The 22,338-nt window shown below is 41.2% G+C and overlaps 1 protein-coding gene across 1 annotated transcript in view; it reads right to left on the bottom strand.

Moving 5' to 3' along the window:
* The window catches only part of LOC133540246 (transmembrane protease serine 6-like), a 41,032-nt gene extending 23,244 nt beyond the window's left edge, over positions 1–17,788 (bottom strand). The window contains exons 1-3 of the mRNA XM_061882837.1: positions 17,635–17,788; positions 11,746–12,133; positions 1,859–1,945 (exon numbers count right to left, since the gene is read on the bottom strand). Of these exons, the coding sequence (XP_061738821.1) occupies positions 1,859–1,945; positions 11,746–12,133; positions 17,635–17,757 (598 nt within the window). The 5' untranslated portion in view covers positions 17,758–17,788. The remainder of the gene's footprint in view (positions 1–1,858; positions 1,946–11,745; positions 12,134–17,634) is intronic.
* Positions 17,789–22,338: the final 4,550 nt, after the last annotated feature.

Here is a 22,338-nt window from a genome sequence, read left to right as displayed (position 1 = left end):
AAATAAAGACTTAAAAAAATATCAAGGCGTTGGTCAGGTCGATTACAAAATAAAATCATGTTTTTAAAAATGTAAATATGAAAAAACATTATCAAGGCATAGGTCAGGCTGGTAACAAAATACATATTAATCAAATATACTACATAAGATCAATCAATTATTAATCAAATATACTATATAAGAAGGGACTGAAAATTAACTGATGAAAAATAAATTTGCATACAATTATGTTGTACTAAAATAAATAAACTAGATTAACAATGAATATGTTTCTTGATGATACTTATTACTTATTATTAACCCTTATTTATTGAAACAAAAATAAATTAAAAAAAATCAATAAATTGGTGCCTTTGCAATAAATACAATTATGCATAAAGCAAACAACAACCTGTTAGCCAATAACTAAAGAGGAGAAATACAGTGAGGCAAAAAAGTATTTAGTCAGCCACCGATTGTGCAAGTTCTCCCACTTAAAATGATGACAGAGGTCTGTAATTTTCATCATAGGTACACTTCAACTGTGAGAGACAGAATGTGAAAAAAAAAATCCAGGAATTCACATTGTAGGAATTTTAAAGAATTTATTTGTAAATTATGGTGGAAAATAAGTATTTGGTCAACCATTCAAAGCTCTCACTGATGGAAGGAGGTTTTGGCTCAAAATCTCACGATACATGGCCCCATTCATTCTTTCCTTAACACGGATCAATCGTCCTGTCCCCTTAGCAGAAAAACAGCCCCAAAGCATGATGTTTCCACCCCCATGCTTCACAGTAGGTGTGGTGTTCTTGGGATGCAACTCAGTATTCTTCTTCCTCCAAACACGACGAGTTGAGTTTATACCAAAATGGATACATGGATGATACAGCAGAGGATTGGGAGAATGTCATGTGGTCAGATGAAACCAAAATTGAACTTTTTGGTATGAACTCAACTCGTCGTGTTTGGAGGAAGAAGAATACTGAGTTGCATCCCAAGAACATCATACCTACTGTGAAGCATGGGGGTGGAAACATCATGCTTTGGGGCTGTTTTTCTGCTAAGGGGACAGGACTATTGTTTCGTGTTAAGGAAAGAATGAATGGGGCCATGTATCGTGAGATTTTGAGGCAAAACCCCCTTCCATCAGTGAGAGCTTTTCAACCATGATTTACAAATAAATTCTTTAAAATTCCTACAATGTGAGTTCCTGGATTTTTTTTCACATTCTGTCTCTCACAGTTGAAGTGTACCTATGATGAAAATTACAGACCTCTGTCATCATTTTAAGTGGGAGAACTTGCACAATCGGTGGCTGACTAAATACTTTTTTGCCCCACTGTATAACCTTAGAGAAAAGTGTGACTTCAAACATGTGCATGCACGCACAACACTTAAAACCTTTTGCATATCAGTATGTGGTATTCAGTTATGGATGTACTATGCAAATAAATCAAACAAAGCACTGATATGATCCAGTTAAAGAAAGTGTTTAAACTCAAAGTGTGTTTAAAAACTGCTCTGATTAGAAATAGGGTTGGATTAAATAAGCTCTCCTTCTTCCTACTCCTTTTCCGACATGCTGTAAAGAAAACCTGAAAAAAAGGTGATGTATGACGTTGTAATTGTACTCACGTTTGAAATAAACTGACACCATAAAACTGTCAATAAAATGAACCTTCACCACTTTAGTCATAGTTTTTGCGCTGAAGAAACGTCTCTATGACTTTTGCTCCAGATTCCTTCTGTTGTCATTACTGCCACAAGTGGTGGAAACGTGTATTACAACTGAGTACCACCGTACGGGCCACAGCTGAAGAACACATCTCAGCCCAACTGTGCTTAAGAAACTCTGCTTTGATGAATTTATAGTTACCTAAGAGAATGGAGGCGATGAGCAGTTTGATGGCGACGGTGACGCTAACGATCAGCATCACCTCCCGAGAAGAACACGCTTGAGAGTCTGCAAAGAAACAATGAGTAAGGAGAAACATCTTTAAAAGCTCAGTTATAGTACATGATGACAGTAATCTAACAGTGTAATGTTCGGAAATCATGAATAAATTTACAATCAAAATAAATGTAGCATCCATAGTAGTAGCCTCCATTTGAGTTGTTTTTTTTTTTCTAGCGTATAAACAGCAATAGCAATATCAGTGAAAACAATAACGTTAAATAAAAGTTACGAGTGCACAAACGATGATAATAAGAGTCGTGCACGGGTAGTGGGAGCATTATTTGAATGATTCATCGGTAACAGTTCGAGATGCTACCTCAGTAGAAGCATTTAAGTCTCACCTTAAAACTCATTTGTATACTCTAGCTTTCAAATAGACCCCCTTTTTAGACCAGTTGATCTGCCACTTCTTTTCTTTCTCCTATGTCCCCCCCCTCCCTTGTGGAGGGGGTCCGGTCCGATGACGATGGATGAAGTACTGGCTGTCCAGAGTCGAGACCCAGGATGGACCGCTCATCGGGACCCAGGATGGACCGCTCGCCTGTATCGGTTGGGGACATCTCTACGCTGCTGATCCGCCTCCGCTTGGGATGGTTTCCTGTGGACGGGACTCTCGCTGCTGTCTTGGATCCGCTTTGAACTGAACTCTCGCGGCTGTGTTGGAGCCACTATGGATTGAACTTTCACAGTATCATGTTAGACCCCCTCGACATCCATTGCTTTCGGTCCCCTAGAGGGAGGGGGGGGGGGGGGGTTGCCCACATCTGAGGTCCTCTCCAAGGTTTCTCATAGTCAGCATTGTCACTGGCGTCCCACTGGATGTGAATTCTCCCTACCCACTGGGTGTGAGTTTTCCTTGCCCTTTTGTGGGTTCTTCCGAGGATGTTGTAGTTGTAATGATTTGTGCAGTCCTTTGAGACATTTGTGATTTGGGGCTATATAAATAAACATTGATTGATTGATTGATTGAGTTGGGAAATTGTGTTAGATGTAAATATAAACGAAATACAATCCTTTTCAACCCATATTCAGTTGAATGCACTACAAAGACAAGATATTTGATGTTCAAACTCATAAACTTTGTTTTTTTTTTGCAAATAATAATTAACTTAGAATTTGATGCCAGCAACACGTGCCAAAGTAGTTGGGAAAGGGCATGTTCACCACTGTGTTACATCACCTTTTCTTTTAACAACACTCAATAAACGTTTGGGAACTGAGGAAACTAATTGTTGAAGCTTTGAAAGTGGAATTTTTTCCCATTCTTGTTTTATGTAGAACTTCAGTCGTTCAACAGTCCAGGGTCTCTGCTGTCGTATTTTACGCTTCATAATGCGCCACACATTTTCCATGGGAGACAGGTTTGGACTGCAGGTGGGCCAGGAAAGTACCCGCACTCTTTTACTACGAAGCCACGCTGTTGTAACACTTGTCTTGCTGAAATAAGCAGGGGCGCTCATGATAACGTTGCTGGGATGACAACATATGTTGCTCCAAAACCTGTATGGACCTTTCAGCATTAATGGTGCCTTCACAGATGTGTAAGTTACCAATGCCTTGAGCACTAATACACCCCCATACCATCACAGATGCTGGCTTTTACACTTTGCACCTGTAACAATCCGAATGGTTATTTTCCTCTTTGTTCTGGAGGACACCACGTCCACAGTTTCCAAATATAATTTGAAATGTGGACTCGTCAGACCACAGAACACCTTTCCACTTTGCATCAGTCCATCTTAGATAAGCCGGCGGCGTTTTAGGAAATTGTTGATAAATGGGTTTTGCTTTGCATAGCAGAGTTTTAACTTGCACTTACAGATGTAGCGACCAACTGTAGTTACTGACAGTGGTTTTATGAAGTGTTCCTGAGCCCATGTGGTGATATCCTTAACACACTGATGTCTGTTTTTGATGCAGTAGCGCCTGAGGGATCAAAGGTCCGTAATATCATCGCTTACATGCAGTGGTTTCTCCAGATTCTCTGAAATTTTTGATGATTTTACGGATCGTAGATGGTAAAATCCCTAAATTCCATGCAATAGCTCGTTCAGAAATGTTTTAAAACTGTTCGGCAATTTGCTTACAAATTGGTGACCCTCGCCCCATCCTTGTTTTTGAATTCTTTAGCATTTCATGGAAGCCGCTTTTATACCCAATCATGGCACCCACCTGTTCCCAATTAGCCTGCACACCTGTGGGATGTTCCATATACGTGTTTGATGAGCATTCCTTAACTTTATCAGTATTGTCAGATTGTGATATCTCAGGAATTGCAATTTTCTTGTGATGAAATGAAAAAAATTAATTAATAATCAAAACTGCAAGCAGCGATGGACGAGACCGACTTTTGCAGGTGTTTCCTGCCTTTACCCATTCAACATATCTTTACCTGCACATTACCTACCTTCTCTGTATCCTGGAGTCAAACTGGTGCCTCCTTCTTTCAGTCAGTCAACATATCTTTACCTGCGCAGTACCTACCTTCTCTGTATTGTGTGGTCACGCTGGTGCTTCCTGCTTTTAAGCGGCCATCTTGAGACGGCAGCAGCGCAGCAGCATCAGCGCAGCAGTTCTTTGAAGGCTCGTAGAATCACAACCGGAGCAGTTAGAAAAACTCTTTGCACAACTTTTAATCAGAAGGATTCAATCTCTTTCCTGTGCGAGTTTGAAGCCGACACAACAAACGCGCTCAGAGGAGATAATGTTTGACAAAAGGTGACAGGTTTTTACAAAACCTTTGTTTTGAAGGGGTGATTGCCAACTTTCTGTTGATTTTTGCTGAAAGATGTAAATGAAAGAAATGTAGGTCTAAGTGAGACATACATAGAGGTTTTTGTTTCATGTCTCTACGACATTCTTACCGGAAATTAAAAGCAGTTTTGTCTCTGTTTTCTTCCTAGGAGCAGTTTTGTTTGTGTTTTATTCCGAGGGGGCGCTAGAGCGCAATTTTGAATTTATTTATTTATTTATTTATTTTTTATTAGTTCGCAATTTTCGCCGGTCCTGATGTGTGTGTCCAGTTTGGTGAGTTTTGAAGCATTTTAAGGGTGTCAAATTACAGCTCAAAGAGGCACAAATGACATTATTTAGGAAACTTTTGTTTTGAAGGGGTTTTTGCCAACTTCCTGTTGATTTTTGCTGAAGAAGGTCACAAAATGAAATCTAGTTCTAAATCAGACCTACATAGAGGTCTTTGTTTCATATATCTACGACATTCCTAACGAAAGTTACAAGCAGTTTTGTCAGGTTTTTTTTCGTAGGGGGGCGCTAGAGGGCAATTTTGACTTTTGGGTTTTGTTTTTTTGATTAGATCGCAATTTTTGCCAGTCCTGATATGTGTGTTAAATTTGGTGAGTTTTGAAGCATGTTAAGGGGGTCAAATTACAGCTCAAAGAGGCTGCGGTATAATAATAATAATAAAACCTTAGAAATACAATAGGGTCCTCTGTCCCAAAGGGACATTCGGCCCCTAATGATGAATATGTCGCCATCTCATCACAGGGCCAACACAGATAGACGGACAACATTCACACACTAGGGCCAATTTAGTGTTGAGGAGGCGACTTGTTCATGGTGTACGCGGCCTTCCGCCTGAATGCAGCTGCGATAGACCTCAGCACCCCCCCCCCACCCCCCCGCCCCCCCCGCCACCCCAAAAGGGACAAGCGGTAAAAAAATGGATGGATGGATTGATGTTTCTTGACTAAACTGCCAATCAGATATAAATCCATCCATCCATCCATTTCTACCGCTTATTCCCTTTTGGGGTCGCAGGGGGCGCTGGCGCCTATCTCAGCTACAATCGGGCGGAAGGCAGGGTACACCCTGGACAAGTCGCCACCTCATCGCAGATCAGATATAAATGCAAATGAAAACACACCTTAGTCATACTTTTTGCACTTACTGAACTTTTCTATGACTTCTTCTGTTTGCTTGACATTGTCATTACTGCCACAAGTGGTGGAAAAAGTGTATTACAACAGAGTACTGAACGGGTCACAGGTGAGAAACACGTATTTTGGTGGTTTTCTACTGAGAATAAACACGCATGTGCATTAACTTTTAAGTTTTACAAGAAGAAAATAATCAGAATTAACTATTTTATGTAGACTTTTTATAAATGATACTTATTTCATTGTGTCTTGTGATCAGTGTAGACGATTTCAGTGTGACCTCGGCCTATGTTAAGGTAACGTGTGGAGTTCCCCAGGGTTCGGTCCTTGGCCCTGTAGTCTTCAGCATCTACATGCTGCCGCTAGGTGACATCATACGCAAATACGGTATTAGCTTTCACTGCTATGCTGATGACACCCAACTCTACATGCCCCTAAAGCTGACCAACACGCCGGACTGTAGTCAGCTGGAGGCGTGTCTTGATGAAATTAAACAATGGATGTCCGCTAACTTTTTGCAACTTAACGCCAAAAAAACGGAAATGCTGATTATCGGTCCTGCTAGACACCGACCTCTATTTAATAATACAACTTTAACATTTGACAACCAAATAATAAAACAAGGTGACTCGGTAAAGAATCTGGGTATTCTCTTCGACCCAACTCTCTCCTTTGAGGTACACATTAAAAGCGTTACTAAAACGGCCTTCTTTCATCTCCGTAATATCGCTAAAATTCGCTCCATTCTGTCCACTAAAGACGCTGAGATCATTATCCATGCGTTTGTTACGTCTCGCCTCGACTACTGTAACGTATTATTTTCGGGTCTCCCCATGTCTAGCATTAAAAGATTACAGTTGGTACAAAATGCGGCTGCTAGACTTTTGACAAGAACAAGAAAGTTTGATCACATTACGCCTGTACTGGCTCACCTGCACTGGCTTCCTGTGCACTTAAGATGTGACTTTAAGGTTTTACTACTTACGTATAAAATACTACACGGTCTAGCTCCATCCTATCTTGCCGATTGTATTGTACCATATGTCCCGGCAAGAAATCTGCGTTCAAAAGACTCCGGCTTATTAGTGATTCTTAAAGCCCAAAAAAAGTCTGCGGGCTATAGAGCGTTTTCCGTTAGGGCTCCAGTACTCTGGAATGCCCTACCGGTAACAGTTCGAGATGCCACCTCAATAGAAGCATTTAAGTCTCACCTTAAAACTCATCTGTATACTCTAGCCTTTAAATAGACCTCCTTTTTAGACCAGTTGATCTGCCGCTTCTTTTCTTTCTCCTATGCCCCCCCCCACCCTTGTGGAGAGGGTCCGGTCCGATGACCATGGATGAAGTACTGGCTGTCCAGAGTCGAGACCCAGGATGGACCGCTCGCCTGTGGATCGGTTGGGGACATCTGTACGCTGCCGATCCGCCTCCACTTGAGATGGTCTCCTGTGGACGGGACTCTCGCTGCTGTCTTAGATCCGCTTTGAACTGAACTCTCGCGGCTGTGTTGGAGCCACTATGGATTGAACTTTCACAGTATCATGTTAGACCCGCTCGACATCCATTGCTTTCGGTCCCCTAGAGGGGGGGGTTTGCCCACATCTGAGGTCCTCTCCAAGGTTTCTCATAGTCAGCATTGTCACTGGCGTCCCACTGGATGTGAATTCTCCCTGCCCACTGGGTGTGAGTTTTCCTTGCCCTTTTGTGGGTTCTTCCGAGGGATGTTGTAGTCGTAATGATTTGTGCAGTCCTTTGAGACATTTGTGATTTGGGGCTATATAAATAAACATTGATTGATTGATTGATTGATTTCAGGGTGAGGCTAATACTGTCAGCCGACCTTTTTCCTTTTCATCACCGATGCCAAATCGGCGTTTTGAAACTTGAGGTAGCATTTTTTGACATGGTAGCTATCGATTTATGCAACCTGTAGTTTTTTTGTGTGTTTTTTTTTTGGACGAAACAGTTAATTTCCACGGAACGGGTTGCCAGGTGATCGTCGTTTGCGACGTCACATGACGTCCTCGCGTGGCCTCCAGAGGAGCGCGGGTGATATCATTCCTCAGCAGAAAAAAGGTCACCGTGAGTTTGCAACCAGATTGCTTGCCGTGGCTTAGCCATCCATCATGGCCGCCGTACTTGTGATGACAGCAGGATAAACATGTTTAGATCTCTGCTTCTCGCTGGATGTTGTTTGCTGCATTCTGTCATTTCTACTGGGGAGGAAATGGTGTGCAATGACGCTTGCACTTCATTCCCGGCACAGCAAAAAAAAATGACCGTTCCTATTAAAATCAGTCATCTTGGGGCCCGAGGGCAAACTAAAATGTGTTAGAAACTATCATGCGAGTTATTCGGACTGGGCCCCATAACCTACAAATTATTGCCGATAAACAATAATATTGTCAACGTTTTTTTGGAGAAACTGATGAAATTATAATGCATAATAATATTGCAAGTATAACCTTTTAAATGGTACTGATCATACAGGGAGCGGACCGCCACAATAAGACAGTCCGGTACCCCATACTCTCTGAGCACTCCCCACAGGACTTCCCGAGGGACACGGTCGAATGCCTTCTCCAAGTCCACGAAGCACATGTAGACTGGTTGGGCAAACTCCCATGCACCCTCAAGAACCCTGCCGAGAGTATAGAGCTGGTCCACAGTTCCACGACCAGGACGAAAACCACACTGTTCCTCCTGAATCCGAGGTTGGACTATCCGGCGTAGTCTCCTCTCCAGTACACCTGAATAAACCTTACCGGGAAGGCTGAGGAGTGTGATCCCACCATAGTTGGAACACACCCTGCGGTCCCCCTTCTTAAAGAGAGGAACCACCACCCCGGTCTGCCAATCCAGAGGTACCGCCCCCGATGTCCACGCGATGCTCGGTCCGCATTGCCGGCAGTAAGTCGGACACGTTTCCAGTGAGGGTTGGACTCCGCCAAGGCTGTCCTTTGTCACCGATTCTGTTCATAACTTTTATGGACAGAATTTCTAGGCGCAGTCAAGGCGTTGAGGGGTTCCGGTTTGGTGACCGCAGGATTAGGTCTCTGCTTTTTGCAGATGAATGTGGGCCTGATGGCTTCATCTGACCGGGATCTTCAGCTCTCACTGGATCGGTTCGCAGCCGAGTGTGAAGCGACCGGAATGAGAATCAGCACCTCCAAGTCCGAATCCATGGTTCTCGCCCGGAAAAGGGTGGAGTGCCATCTCCGGCTTGGGGAGGAGACCCTGCCCCAAGTGAAGGAGTTCAAGTACCTAGGAGTCTTGTTCACGAGTGAGGGAAGAGTGGATCGTGAGATCGACAGGCAGATCGGTGCGGCGTCTTCAGTAATGCGGACGTTGTACCGATCCGTTGTGGTGAAGAAGGAGCTGAGCCGGAAGGCAGAGCTCTCAATTTACCGGTCGATCTACGTTCCCATCCTCACCTATGGTCATGAGCTTTGGGTCATGACCGAAAGGATAAGATCACGGGTACAAGCGGCCGAAATAAGTTTCCTCCGCCGTGTGGCGGGGCTCTCCCTTAGAGATAGGGTGAGAAGCTCTGCCATCCGGGAGGAACTCAAAGTAAAGCCGCTGCTCCTCCACATCGAGAGGAGCCAGATGAGGTGGTTCAGGCATCTGGTCAGGATGCCACCCGAACGCCTCTCTAGGGAGGTGTTTAGGGCACGTCCAACCGGTAGGAGGCCACGGGGAAGACCCAGGACACGTTGGGAAGACTATGTCTCCCGGCTGGCCTGGGAACGCCTCGGGATCCCCCGGGAAGAGCTAGACGAAGTGGCTGGGGAGAGGGAAGTCTGGGTTTCCCTGCTTAGGCTGCTGCCCCCGCGACCTGACCTCGGATAAGCGGAAGAAGATGGATGGATGGATGGATAACCTTTTAAATGCAATGAAAATATATATTTTAACACTAACATTGGAATGTAGCCTTTTAAATACCAAGTTAAATCAAATAAACAAATAACAAAAGAAAATACACTCTGTTAGCAAAATGTTGCATTTGAATAAAAAAACAACAACTAAAATTTGCAATCCTGGTAGGAATTGCCTGTGAATGTCCTATGTGCACAAGCTGCCCGATACCGGAAGCGAAATGCTTAAAGGAGAACATTATCACAATTTCAGAAGGGTTCAAATCAATAAAAATCAGTTCCCAGTGGCTTATTTTATTTTTCGAAGTTTTTTTTTCAAAATTTTACCCGTCGTGGAATATCCCGAAAAAAGGCTTTAAAGTGCCTGATTTTCACTATCTGTAAATCGACCCGTCCATTTTCCTGATGGAACAGAAAGATATAGCGACATTAGCTTGGATTCAGACTCGGATTTCAGCGGCTTAAGCGATTCAACAGATTACGCATGTATTGAAACAGATGGTTGGAGTATGGAGACAAATAGCGAAAACGAAATTGAAGAAGAAACTGAAGCTATTGAGCGAATAGCTATTGAAGCTATTCGGCGATCGCCTTCTAACCAACGATTGCGTCTTTTGACCACTGGAGCAACTTAAATCTGTCGATTGGTAAGTGTTTGTTTGCCATTAAATGTGGGTGGAGGGAAAGGCTGGATGCAAATATAGCTACAAATGTACATACAGCTAGCCTAAATAGCATGTTAGCATAGATTAGCCGGTAATAATGCTGTGACCAAATATTTCTGATTAGCACATAAGTCAATAACATCAACAAAACTCACCTGTGTGATTTCGTTGACTTTATTGTTGGAAATGCATCTGCTTTCAGTGTCGCAGAGTATCCACACATCTCTGTCGTAGCATCGCTATCGTCGGTAAAATGTGCAGAACAAACGAGGGACTTTCGCATCTTTTGACAACTGGTGCAACTTGAATCCGTCGATTGGTAAGTGTTTGTTTGGCATTAAATGTGGGTGGAGGGAAAGGCTGGATGCAAATATAGCTACAAATGTACATACAGCTAGCCTAAATAGCATGTTAGCATCTATTAGCTGGCAGTCATGCCGTGACCAAATATGTCTGATTATCACATAAGTCAATAACATCAACAAAACTCACCTTTGTGATTTCGTTGACTTTATTGTTGGAAATGCATCTGCTTTGAGTTTCGCAGGATATCGGAAGCAAAATGCTTAAAGGGGAACATTATCACAATTTCAGAAGGGTTAAAGCCAATAAAAATCAGTTCCCAGTGGCTTATTTTATTTTTCTAAGTTTTTTTTTCAAAATTTTACTCATCATGGAATATCCCGAAAAAAGGCTAATTTTTTGTGGCTCCAGACAGATTTGTGTTTTGTATTTTTGGTCCAATATGGCTCTTTCAACGTTTTAGTTGCCTACCCCAGGCCCAGATGATATGAATGTGTCGATGTTGGTTGTGGAGGGGGGCGTGCCCTGCGGGTCTGCCGCAGAACAGGGTGTGCTAGGACCGGCCTCAAAGACAGCGACAGGTGCATAGATGGTCCAGGTGGGCCTTGTTATCTAATCACCTTTCGGCCTTTATTAGCAGCAGCCGTGATGAGACAAGTTAAAAGCCTCTGCACCGGTTTTGAAAATAAAACAGTGTTATACCCTGAAATTCCTGGCTCTCTTTGCAGTGTGTGGTGGTCCAAAGAACCCACTATAGGACAACCTCTACATTTCAGGGTATAACACTGTTTTATTTTCATAACAGGTGCAGAGGCTTTTGCTTTTCAGCAAAGTTTCTTTGTCTGCGGCGTCCTCTCAGCAGCAACTCCAACCCCGACTAACTCGTCTCATCACGGCTGCTGCTAATGAAAGCGACAGGTGATTAGATAACAAGGCCCACCTGGGCCATCTACGCACTTTGTGATGCCGGCAATAAAAACACCACGCACAAAAATATATAAGGAATTTTAAAAGCATTGAAAACTTGGCGGAGGTAAGAACTACCTTCCATACTTATTTCTTACCTGGGTTTTGGTCAACAGGGTCTTTGGTTAGCACGATTCCGATTGAGCCGTCTTCTAGAGCTCCTTCGGGCGGAACTCCATCCAGACAATCGCTTGATGCAAAGCTGTCACCTTTGACACCCGACAGGGCGGGCGCTGGCGTTGCTCGGCGACAGAATGACGGAGGTGGTCGGGGAGTTGGGCACAGAGGCGCCAGCGTGGCCACGGTGGGCGGGACTAGAAAGGAGACGCCGTTTAGTCCAGTAGAACTTGATGATGATGAAGAGCAGTGTTGAATGGACGGGTAGAGCGGTGAGACAACTGGTAGATGTACAACTGAAATGCTTGCTTGATCCTGCACGTCCATGATCGTGTGTTTGATTCCGCCGATGCTTTTCAAAGTAAAAGCCTGAAGAAAGTAGACAAGCAAAAAAAATAATAATTAAGTATTCAATTTTATGTCAACGCCACAAGGCAACGGATTTGAGTGGTTTTAAAGTCGGAATTCTCCTGGCTCTAACATTAGCATGCTAGCCTGCTAACTTTTCCAGCTATTCTTACACTTGTTGAACTAATTTTGCAGCTGTACACCTAAAGTAATATTACTTGGTACATGACACACGCTAACTGTTAACATGCTAACTTTTATTTGCTAATTTTTTCAACCGTTTACCCCAGAGTCATAAAATTTGGCACATGACAAATGCTAACTGTTAGCACGCTAACATGCTAAAATTAACATGCTAATTGTCTTAACTAAGGTTCTTACCGTTTACCCAATAGTCATATACCTTCATACTTGGCATATGTTAACTTTTAGCTTGCTAATGTTAGCTTGCTAACTTTTTTTAGCCATTTTTGCAGGCGTACTGCTTACAGTCATTAAACGTGGTATGTGACACATGCTAATTGTTAGAATGTTAATGTTCACATGCTGACTTTTCTAGATATTTTTTAACACATTTCGCAGTCCTACACCTTAGAGAGATATTACTTGGTACATGACACATGCTAACTTTTAGCATGCTAACTTTTATTTGCTAATTTTGCAACCGTTTACCCCATAAAATTTGGCACATGATAAATGATAACTGTTAGCACGCTAACATGCTAAAATTAACATGTTAACTGTCTTAGCTAAGGTTCTTACCGTTTACCCAATAGTCATATAACTTGATACTTGGCATATGTCAACTTTTAGCTTGCTAACTTTTTTTTTTTGCCATTTTTGCAGGTGTAAAACTCAATCATTAAACATGGTATGTGACACATGCTAACTGTTAGAATGTTAATGTTCGCATGCTTGCTTTTCTAGATATTTTTTAACTAATTTCGCAGTCGTACACTTTGGAGAGATATTACTTGATACATGACACATGCTAACTGTTAGCATGCTAACTTTTATTTGCTCATTTTGCAACTGTTAACCCCATAAAATTTGGCACATTACAAATGCTAACTGTTAGCACACTAACATGCAAAAATTAACATGTTAACTGTCTTAGCTAAGGTTCTTACCGTTTAACCAATAGTCATATAACTTGATACTTGGCATATGTTAACTTTTAGCTTGCTAATGTTAGCTTGCTAACTTTTTTTAGCCATTTTTGCAGGCATACAACTTACAGTCATTAAACGTGGTATGTGACACATGTTAACTGTTAGAATGTTAATGTTCGCATGCTAGCTTTACTAAATATTATTTAACTAATTTCGCAGTCGTACATCTTAGAGTGATATTACATGATACATGACACATGCTAACTTTTAGCATGCTAACTTTTATTTGCTCATTTTGCAACCATTTACCCCATAAAATTTGGCACATGACAAATACTAACTGTTAGCACACTAACATGCTAAAATTAACATGCTAATTGTCTTAACTAAGGTTCTCACCGTTTACCCAATCGTCATATAACTTGATACTTGGCATATGTTAACTTTTAGCTTGCTAATGTTAGCTTGCTAACTTTTTTTAGCCATTTTTGCAGGCGTACAACTTACAGTCATTAAACGTGGTACGTGACACATGTTAACTGTTAGAATGTTAATGTTCGCATGCTAGCTTTTCTAGATATTTTTTAACTAATTTCGCAGTCGTACACTTTGGAGAGATATTACTTGATACATGACACATGCTTACTTTTATTTACTCATTTTGCAACCGTTAACCCCCCAAAATTTGGCACATTACAAATGCTAACTGTTAGCACACTAACATGCTAAAATTAACATGCTAACTGTCTTAGCTAAGGTTCTTACCGTTTACCCAATAGTCATATAACTTGATACTTGGCATATGTTAACTTTTAGCTTGCTAATGTTAGCTTCCTAACTTTTTTCAGCCATTTTTGCAGGCGTTCAACTTACAATCATTAAACGTGGTACGTGACACATGTTAACTGTTAGAATGTTAATGTTCGCATGCTAGCTTTTCTAGATATTTTTTAACTAATTTCGCAGTCGTACATTTTGGAGAGATATTACATGATACATGACACATGCTAACTGTTAGCATGCTAACTTTTAGTTGCTCATTTTGCAACCGCTTACCCCATAAAATTTGGCACATGACAAATGCTAACTGTTAGCATGCTAACATGCTAAAATTAACATGCTAACTGTCTTAGCTAAGGTTCTTACCGTTTACCCAATAGTCATATAACTTGATACTTGGCATATGTTAACTTTTAGCTTGCTAATGTTAGCTTGCTAACTTTTTTTTTGCCATTTTTGCAGGCGTACAACTTACAGTCATTAAACGTGGTACGTGACACATGCTAACTGTTAGAATGTTAATGTTCGCATGCTAGCTTTTCTAGATATTTTTGAACTAATTTCGCAGTCGTACACTTTGGAGAGATATTACTTGATACATGACAAAGGCTTACTTTTATTTGCTCATTTTGCAACCGTTAACCCCATAAAATTTGGCACATTACAAATGCTAACTGTTAGCACACTAACATGCTAAAATTAACATGCTAACTGTCTTAGCTAAGGTTCTTACCGTTTACCCAATAGTCATATAACTTGATACTTGGCATATGTTAACTTTTAGCTTGCTAATGTTAGCCTGCTAACTTTTTTTAGCCATTTTTGCAGGCGTACAACTTACAGTCATTAAACGTGGTATGTGACACATGCTGACTGTTAGAATGTTAATGTTCGCATGCTAGCTTTTCCAAATATTTTTCAACTAATTTCGCAGTCGTACACCTTAGAGTGATATTACTTGGTACATGACACATGCTAACTGTTAGCATGCTAACTTTTAGTTGCTCATTTTGCAACCGTTTACCCCAAAAAATTTGGCACATGACAAATGCTAACTGTTAGCATGCTAACATGCTAAAATTAACATGCTAACCGTCTTAGCTAAGGTTCTTACCGTTTACCCAATAGTCATATAACTTGATACTTGGCATATGTTAACTTTTAGCTTGCTAACTTTTTTTTAGCCATTTTTGCAGGTGTAAAACTCAATCATTAAACATGGTATATGACACATGCTAACTGTTAGAATGTTAATTTTCGTATGCTAGCTTTTCCAGATATTTTTTAACTAATTTCGCAGTCGTACACCTTAGAGTGATATTACTTGGTACATGACACATGCTAACTGTTAGCATGCTAAAAATTAACATGCTAACTTTCTTAGCTAAGGTTCTTACCTTTTACCCAACAGTCATATAACTTGATATTTGGCATATATTAACTTTTAGCTTGCTAACTTTTTTTAGCCATTTTTGCAGGCGTACAACTTACAGTCATTAAACGTGGTACGTGACACATGTTAATTGTTGGAATGTTAATGTTCGCATGCTAGCTTTTCTAGATATTTTTTAACTAATTTCGCAGTCGTACACTTTGGAGAGATATTACTTGATACATGACACATGCTTACTTTTATTTACTCATTTTGCAACCGTTAACCCCATAAAATTTGGCACATTACAAATGCTAACTGTTAGCACACTAACATGCTAAAATTAACATGCTAACTGTCTTAGCTAAGGTTCTTACCGTTTACCCAATAGTCATATAACTTGATACTTGGCATATGTTAACTTTTAGCTTGCTAATGTTAGCTTGCTAACTTTTTTTAGCCATTTTTGCAGGCGTACAACTTACAGTCATTAAACGTGGTATGTGACACATGCTGACTGTTAGAATGTTAATGTTCGCATGCTAGCTTTTCCAAATATTTTTCAACTAATTTCGCAGTCGTACACCTTAGAGTGATATTACTTGGTACATGACACATGCTAACTGTTAGCATGCTAACTTTTAGTTGCTCATTTTGCAACCATTTACCCCATAAAATTTGGCACATGACAAATGCTAACTGTTAGCATGCTAACATGCTAAAATTAACATGCTAACCGTCTTAGCTAAGGTTCTTACCGTTTACCCAATAGTCATATAACTTGATACTTGGCATATGTTAACTTTTAGCTTGCTAACTTTTTTTTAGCCATTTTTGCAGGTGTAAAACTCAATCATTAAACATGGTATGTGACACATGCTAACTGTTAGAATGTTAATTTTCGTATGCTAGCTTTTCTAGATATTTTTTAACTAATTTCGCAGTCGTACACATTTGAGAGATATTATTTGATAATAGTGATATTACTTGGTACATGACACATACTAACTGTTAGCATGCTAAAATTAACATGCTAACTTTCTTAGCTAAGGTTCTTACCATTTACCCAACAGTTATATAACTTGATATTTGGCATATATTAACTTTTAGCTTGCTAACGTGTTTTTGCCATTTTTGCAGACGTACAACTTACAGTCATTAAATGTGGTTTTTGATTGATTGATTGAAACTTTTATTAGTAGATTGCACAGTACAGTACATATTCCGTACAATTGACCACTAAATGGTAACACCCGAATAAGTTTTTCAACTAATTTAAGTCGAGGTCCACGTTAATCAATTTATGGTACGTGACGCATGCTAACTGTTAGAATGTTAATGTTCGCATGCTAACTTTTCTAGATATTTTTTAACTAATTTCGCAGTCGTACACCTTTGAGAGATATTATTTGATAACAGGGATGTCCGATAATATCGGCCGATAAATGCTTTAAAATGTAATATCGGAAATGATTGGTATCGGTTTCATAATTATCGGTATCGGTTTCAAAAAGCAAAATGTATGACTTTTTAAAACGCCGCTGTGTACACGGACGTAGGTAGAGGTACAGAGCGGCAATGAACCTTAAAGACACTCCATTTGCGTGCTGACCCAGTCACATAATATCTACGCCTTTTCACATTCACAAGTGAATGCCATGCATACTTGGTCAACAGCCATACAGGTCACACTGAGGGTGGCCGTATAAACAACTTTAACACTGTTACAAATATGCGCCACACTGTGAACCCACACCAAACAAGAATGGCAAACACATTTCGGGAGAACATCCGCACCGTAACACAACATAAACACAACAGAACAAATACCCAGGAGCCCTTGCAGCACTAACTCTTCCGGGACGCTACAATATATTTTGATATTTACCTCAGAAAACTGCAAATAGCAAAGAGGCATTAAATTTGTGTTTAAATTTTATTTGATATGCTATTATATATCTTTTAATTATTATTATTATTATTTGAAACTGGATTTTGCATGTCACTATAAAGTTATATAAGCCTTGCTTGTTCAATATTCAATGCAAAACTTGTTCGGGTCCCTATTAAAAGGTTAATTTGTTCAACCTTGGCCCGCAGCTTTGTTCCGTTTTAAATTTTGGCCCACTCTGTATTTGAGTTTGACACCCCTGCTCCAACCTGTAAGCCGTTTTGAAAAAGTTTCATTATTATAATACCAAATCGAATCATCCCAAAGATTCACGGCCCTACTAATCAAGACGTGTAGTGAAGCTCACCTGAAAGTCAGCATTGCTTGTCTTTGAAGTGTAAAGAGTAGTCTGAAGAGCGCTTGTTTTGTCACCTCGCCCTCCTCTCCTTATTTGGCACTTAATCCTCTCTTTGTCCTCCCCGCTCCTCATCTTCCTGCTGTGTGGCGTTCAGATATCACCACGCGGCCTGCATGAAAGATGCATGCATGTAATTGTGTCAGCGGGTAACAGGGGAGCAGTAACGTGATGCACACCTCCACGCCACCGCAATACTCCCCGCTGCACCACGGACACAGCATTAGGTACACCTGCGCCTAGGTAAGACCATGAGATGAAGCTTTGGGTGGGAAGAAAATGTCTGGACCTTTTCTGGCCGGTTAGAATGGAAACAAATTCACTCAATCAATCAATCAATCAATGTCTGGAGAAACCACTGCATGTAAGCAATGATATTACGGACCTTTGATCCCTCAGGCGCTACTGCATCAAAAACAGACATCAGTGTGTTAAGGATATCACCACATGGGCTCAGGAACACTTCATAAAACCACTGTCAGTAACTACAGTTGGTCGCTACATCTGTAAGTGCAAGTTAAAACTATACTATGCAAACCCAAACCCATTTATCAACAATATCCTAAAACGCCGCCGGCTTGGCTGGGCCCGAGCTCACCTAAGATGGACTGATGCACAGTGGAAAGGTGTTCTGTGGTCTGACGAATCCACATTTCAAATTATATTTGGAAACAGAGGACGTGGTGTCCTCCAGAACAAAGAGGAAAATAACCATTCGGATTGTTATAGGTGCAAAGTTCAAAAGCCAGCATCTGTGATGGTATGGGGGTGTATTAGTGCCCAAGGCATGGGTAACTTACACATCTGTGAAGGCACCATTAATGCTGAAAGGTCCATACAGGTTTTGGAGCAACATACGTTGTCATCCAAGCAACGTTACCATGGGCGCCCCTGCTTATTTCAGCAAGACAAGTGTTACAACAGCGTGGCTTCGTAGTAAAAGAGTGCGGGTACTTTCCTGGCCCACCTGCAGTCCAAACCTGTCTCCCATGGAAAATGTGTGGCGCATTATGAAGCGTAAAATACGACAGCAGAGACCCTGGACTGTTGAACGACTGAAGCTCTACATAAAACAAGAATGGGAAAAAATTCCACTTTCAGAGCTTCAACAATTAGTTTCCTCAGTTCCCAAACGTTTATTGAGTCTTGTTAAAAGAAAAGGTGATGTAACACAGTGGTGAACATGCCCTTTCCCAACTACTTTGGCATGTGTTGCTGGCATCAAATTCTAAGTTAATTATTATTTGCACAAAAAAAAAATTAAGTTTATGAGTTTCAACATCAAATATCTTGTCTTTGTAGTGCATTCAACTGAATATGGGTTGAAAAGGATTGTATTTGGTTTATATTTACATCTAACACAATTTCCCAACTCAATCAATCAATCAATCAATGTTTATTTATATAGCCCCAAATCACAAATGTCTCAAAGGACTGCACAAATCTTTACGACTACAACATCCTCGGAAGAACTCACAAAAGGGCAAGGAAAACTCACACCCAGTGGGCAGGGAGAATTCACATCCAGTGGGACGCCAGTGACAATGCAGACTATGAGAAACCTTGGAGAGGACCTCAGATGTGGGCAACCCCCCCCCCTCTAGGGGACCGAAAGCAATGGATGTCGAGCGGGTCTAACATGATACTGTGAAAGTTCAATCCATAGTGGCTCCAACACAGCCGCGAGAGTTCAGTTCAAGCGGATTCAAGACAGCAGCGAGAGTCCCGTCCACAGGAAACCATCTCAAGCGGAGGCGGATCAGCAGCGTAGAGATGTCCCCAACCGATACAGGCGAGCGGTCCATCCTGGGTCTCGACTCTGGACAGCCAGTACTTCATCCATGGTCATCGGACCGGACCCCCTCCACAAGGGAGGGGAGGACATAAGAGAAAGAAAAGAAGCGGCAGATCAACTGGTCTAAAAAGGAGGTCTATTTAAAGGCTAGAGTATACAGATGAGTTTTAAGGTGAGACTTAAATGACGGCGTGGCGCGGTTGGGGGAGTGGCCGTGCCAGCAACCGGAGGGTTCCTGGTTCAATCCCCACCTTCTACCAACCTCCTCACGTCTGTTGTGTCCTTGGGCAAGACACTTCACCCTTGCTCCTGATGGTTCGTGGTTAGGGCCTTGCACGGCAGCTCCCGCCATCAGTGTGTGAATGTGTGCGTGAATGGGTGAATGTGGAAATAGTGTCAAAGCGCTTTGAGTACCTTGAAGGTAGAAAAGCGCTATACAAGTATAACTCATTTACCATTTAAATGCTTCTACTGAGGTAGCATCTCGAACTGTTACCGGGAGGGCATTCCAGAGTACTGGAGCCCGAACGGAAAACGCTCTATAGCCCGCAGACTTTTTTTGGGCTCTAGGAATCACTGATAAGCCGAGTCTTTTCACAAGCCATGTCTCCGACCAACAGGTTGCTGGGTCGACTCCCCCCTTTCGTGTCAGTGAAAAGCAGAAATTGACCCATATAGTTCAGGACCGATACTGATACCGATTGTTAGTCGTCAAGGAGGCCGATGACTGGTATTTGGAGCCAATATTTATTTGCAGTAATAAATAAAAGTGACCTATGCCAGGAGGGCAGCAAAAGCAAATAGGTTTTATAAACACATAGGGCAGGGGTGTCCTAACTACGCCCCCCCGCTGGCAACTTTTAAACAATTAAACAAGGCGACACGGTAAAGAATCTGGGTATTATCTTCGACCCAACTCTCTCCTTTGAGGCACACATTAAAATTGTTACTAAAACTGCCTTCTTTCATCTCCGTAATATCGCTAAAATTCGCTCCATTTTGTCCACTAAAGACGCTGAGATCATTATCCATGCGTTTGTTACGTCTCGCCTCGACTACTGTAACGTATTATTTTCGGGTCTCCCCATGTCTAGCATTAAAAGATTACAGTTGGTACAAAATGCGGCTGCTAGACTTTTGACAAGAACAAGAAAGTTTGATCACATTACGCCTGTACTGGCTCACCTGCACTGGCTTCCTGTGCACTTAAGATGTGACTTTAAGGTTTTACTACTTACGTATAAAATACTACACGGTCTAGCTCCAGCCTATCTTGCCGATTGTATTGTACCATATGTCCCGGCAAGAAATCTGCGTTCAAAGGACTCCGGCTTATTAGTGATTCCTAGAGCCCAAAAAAAGTCTGCGGGCTATAGAGCGTTTTCCGTTCGGGCTCCAGTACTCTGGAATGCCCTCCCGGTAACAGTTCGAGATGCCACCTCAGTAGAAGCATTTAAATCTCACCTTAAAACTCATTTTTATACTCTAGCCTTTAAATAGACTCCCTTTTTAGACCAGTTGATCTGCCGTTTCTTTTCTTTTTCTCCTATGTCCCACTCTCCCTTGTGGAGGGGGTCCGGTCCGATCCGGTGGCCATGTACTGCTCGCCTGTGTATCGGCTGGGGACATCTCTGCGCTGCTGATCCGCCTCCTCTTGGGATGGTTTCCTGCTGGCTCCGCTGTGAACGGGACTCTCGCTGCTGTGTTGGATCCGCTTTGGACTGGACTCTCGCGACTGTGTTGGATCCATTATGGATTGAACTTTCACAGTATCATGTTAGACCCGCTCGACATCCATTGCTTTCCTCCTCTCCAAGGTTCTCATAGTCATCATTGTCACTGACGTCCCACTGGGTGTGAGTTTTCCTTGCCCTTATGTGGGCCTACCGAGGATGTCGTAGTGGTTTGTGCAGCCCTTTGAGACACTAGTGATTTAGGGCTATATAATCAATCAATCAATCAATCAATGTTTACTTATATAGCCCTAAATCACTAGTGTCTCAAAGGGCTAAGTAAACATTGATTGATTGATTGATTGATTGATCTTCAATTTGGGTTTAACAAGGAACCGGGCCGCAGGAAGACTTCTATTTATTAAATAAGTTCATCGATACGCTGATACTTTGTCGCTGTCCTGTGGACAACATGAGTGAGCCAAGCTTGTGACCAGTTAGCATGCTTAGAATTGAACATATCACAGCATTTACTTATATGACCCAATGCAAACAACCTTCCCGAGTCAAAAAATATATTTATATTAAAAAAAAATAAAAAATTGGAACCAACAAAAAAATGCCAACAGACATGGTCACACATACCACAACATAACACAATTTGTGGCTATTATATAAAAATTCAGGATGACACCCATTTAAATCCCCTACAAAGCATGATAGAAAATACTAAACACTCTCCACACTTATCCACGTTTGGTGCATTTTAGCTGCTTGATATTTCTGATTGATTGGGGGTTGTCACGGAAGTAAACAAGATAGGAGTCATATATATGTATATATATATGACATATATATGTATATATATGTATATATATATATACATATATATGTATATATATGTATATTCATATATATATATATATACATATATATATACATATATATGTATATGTATATATATATATATATATATATATATATATATATATATATATATATACCCACACACGTGTACATATACACACACATATATACATACATATATACGTATATGCACATATATATGTACATATACACACATTTATTATAAATACACACATACATATATACATATATGTGTATATATGTCTACAGTATATACACATAAACATACATTTATATACACACACACACACACATATATAT

This window comes from Nerophis ophidion, linkage group LG21, assembly GCF_033978795.1.
Source record: "Nerophis ophidion isolate RoL-2023_Sa linkage group LG21, RoL_Noph_v1.0, whole genome shotgun sequence".
Classification (NCBI taxonomy): Eukaryota; Metazoa; Chordata; class Actinopteri; order Syngnathiformes; family Syngnathidae; genus Nerophis; species Nerophis ophidion.
The sequence above is the reverse complement of the archived record's forward strand: the minus strand, read 5'-3'. Positions and strand labels throughout refer to the sequence as shown.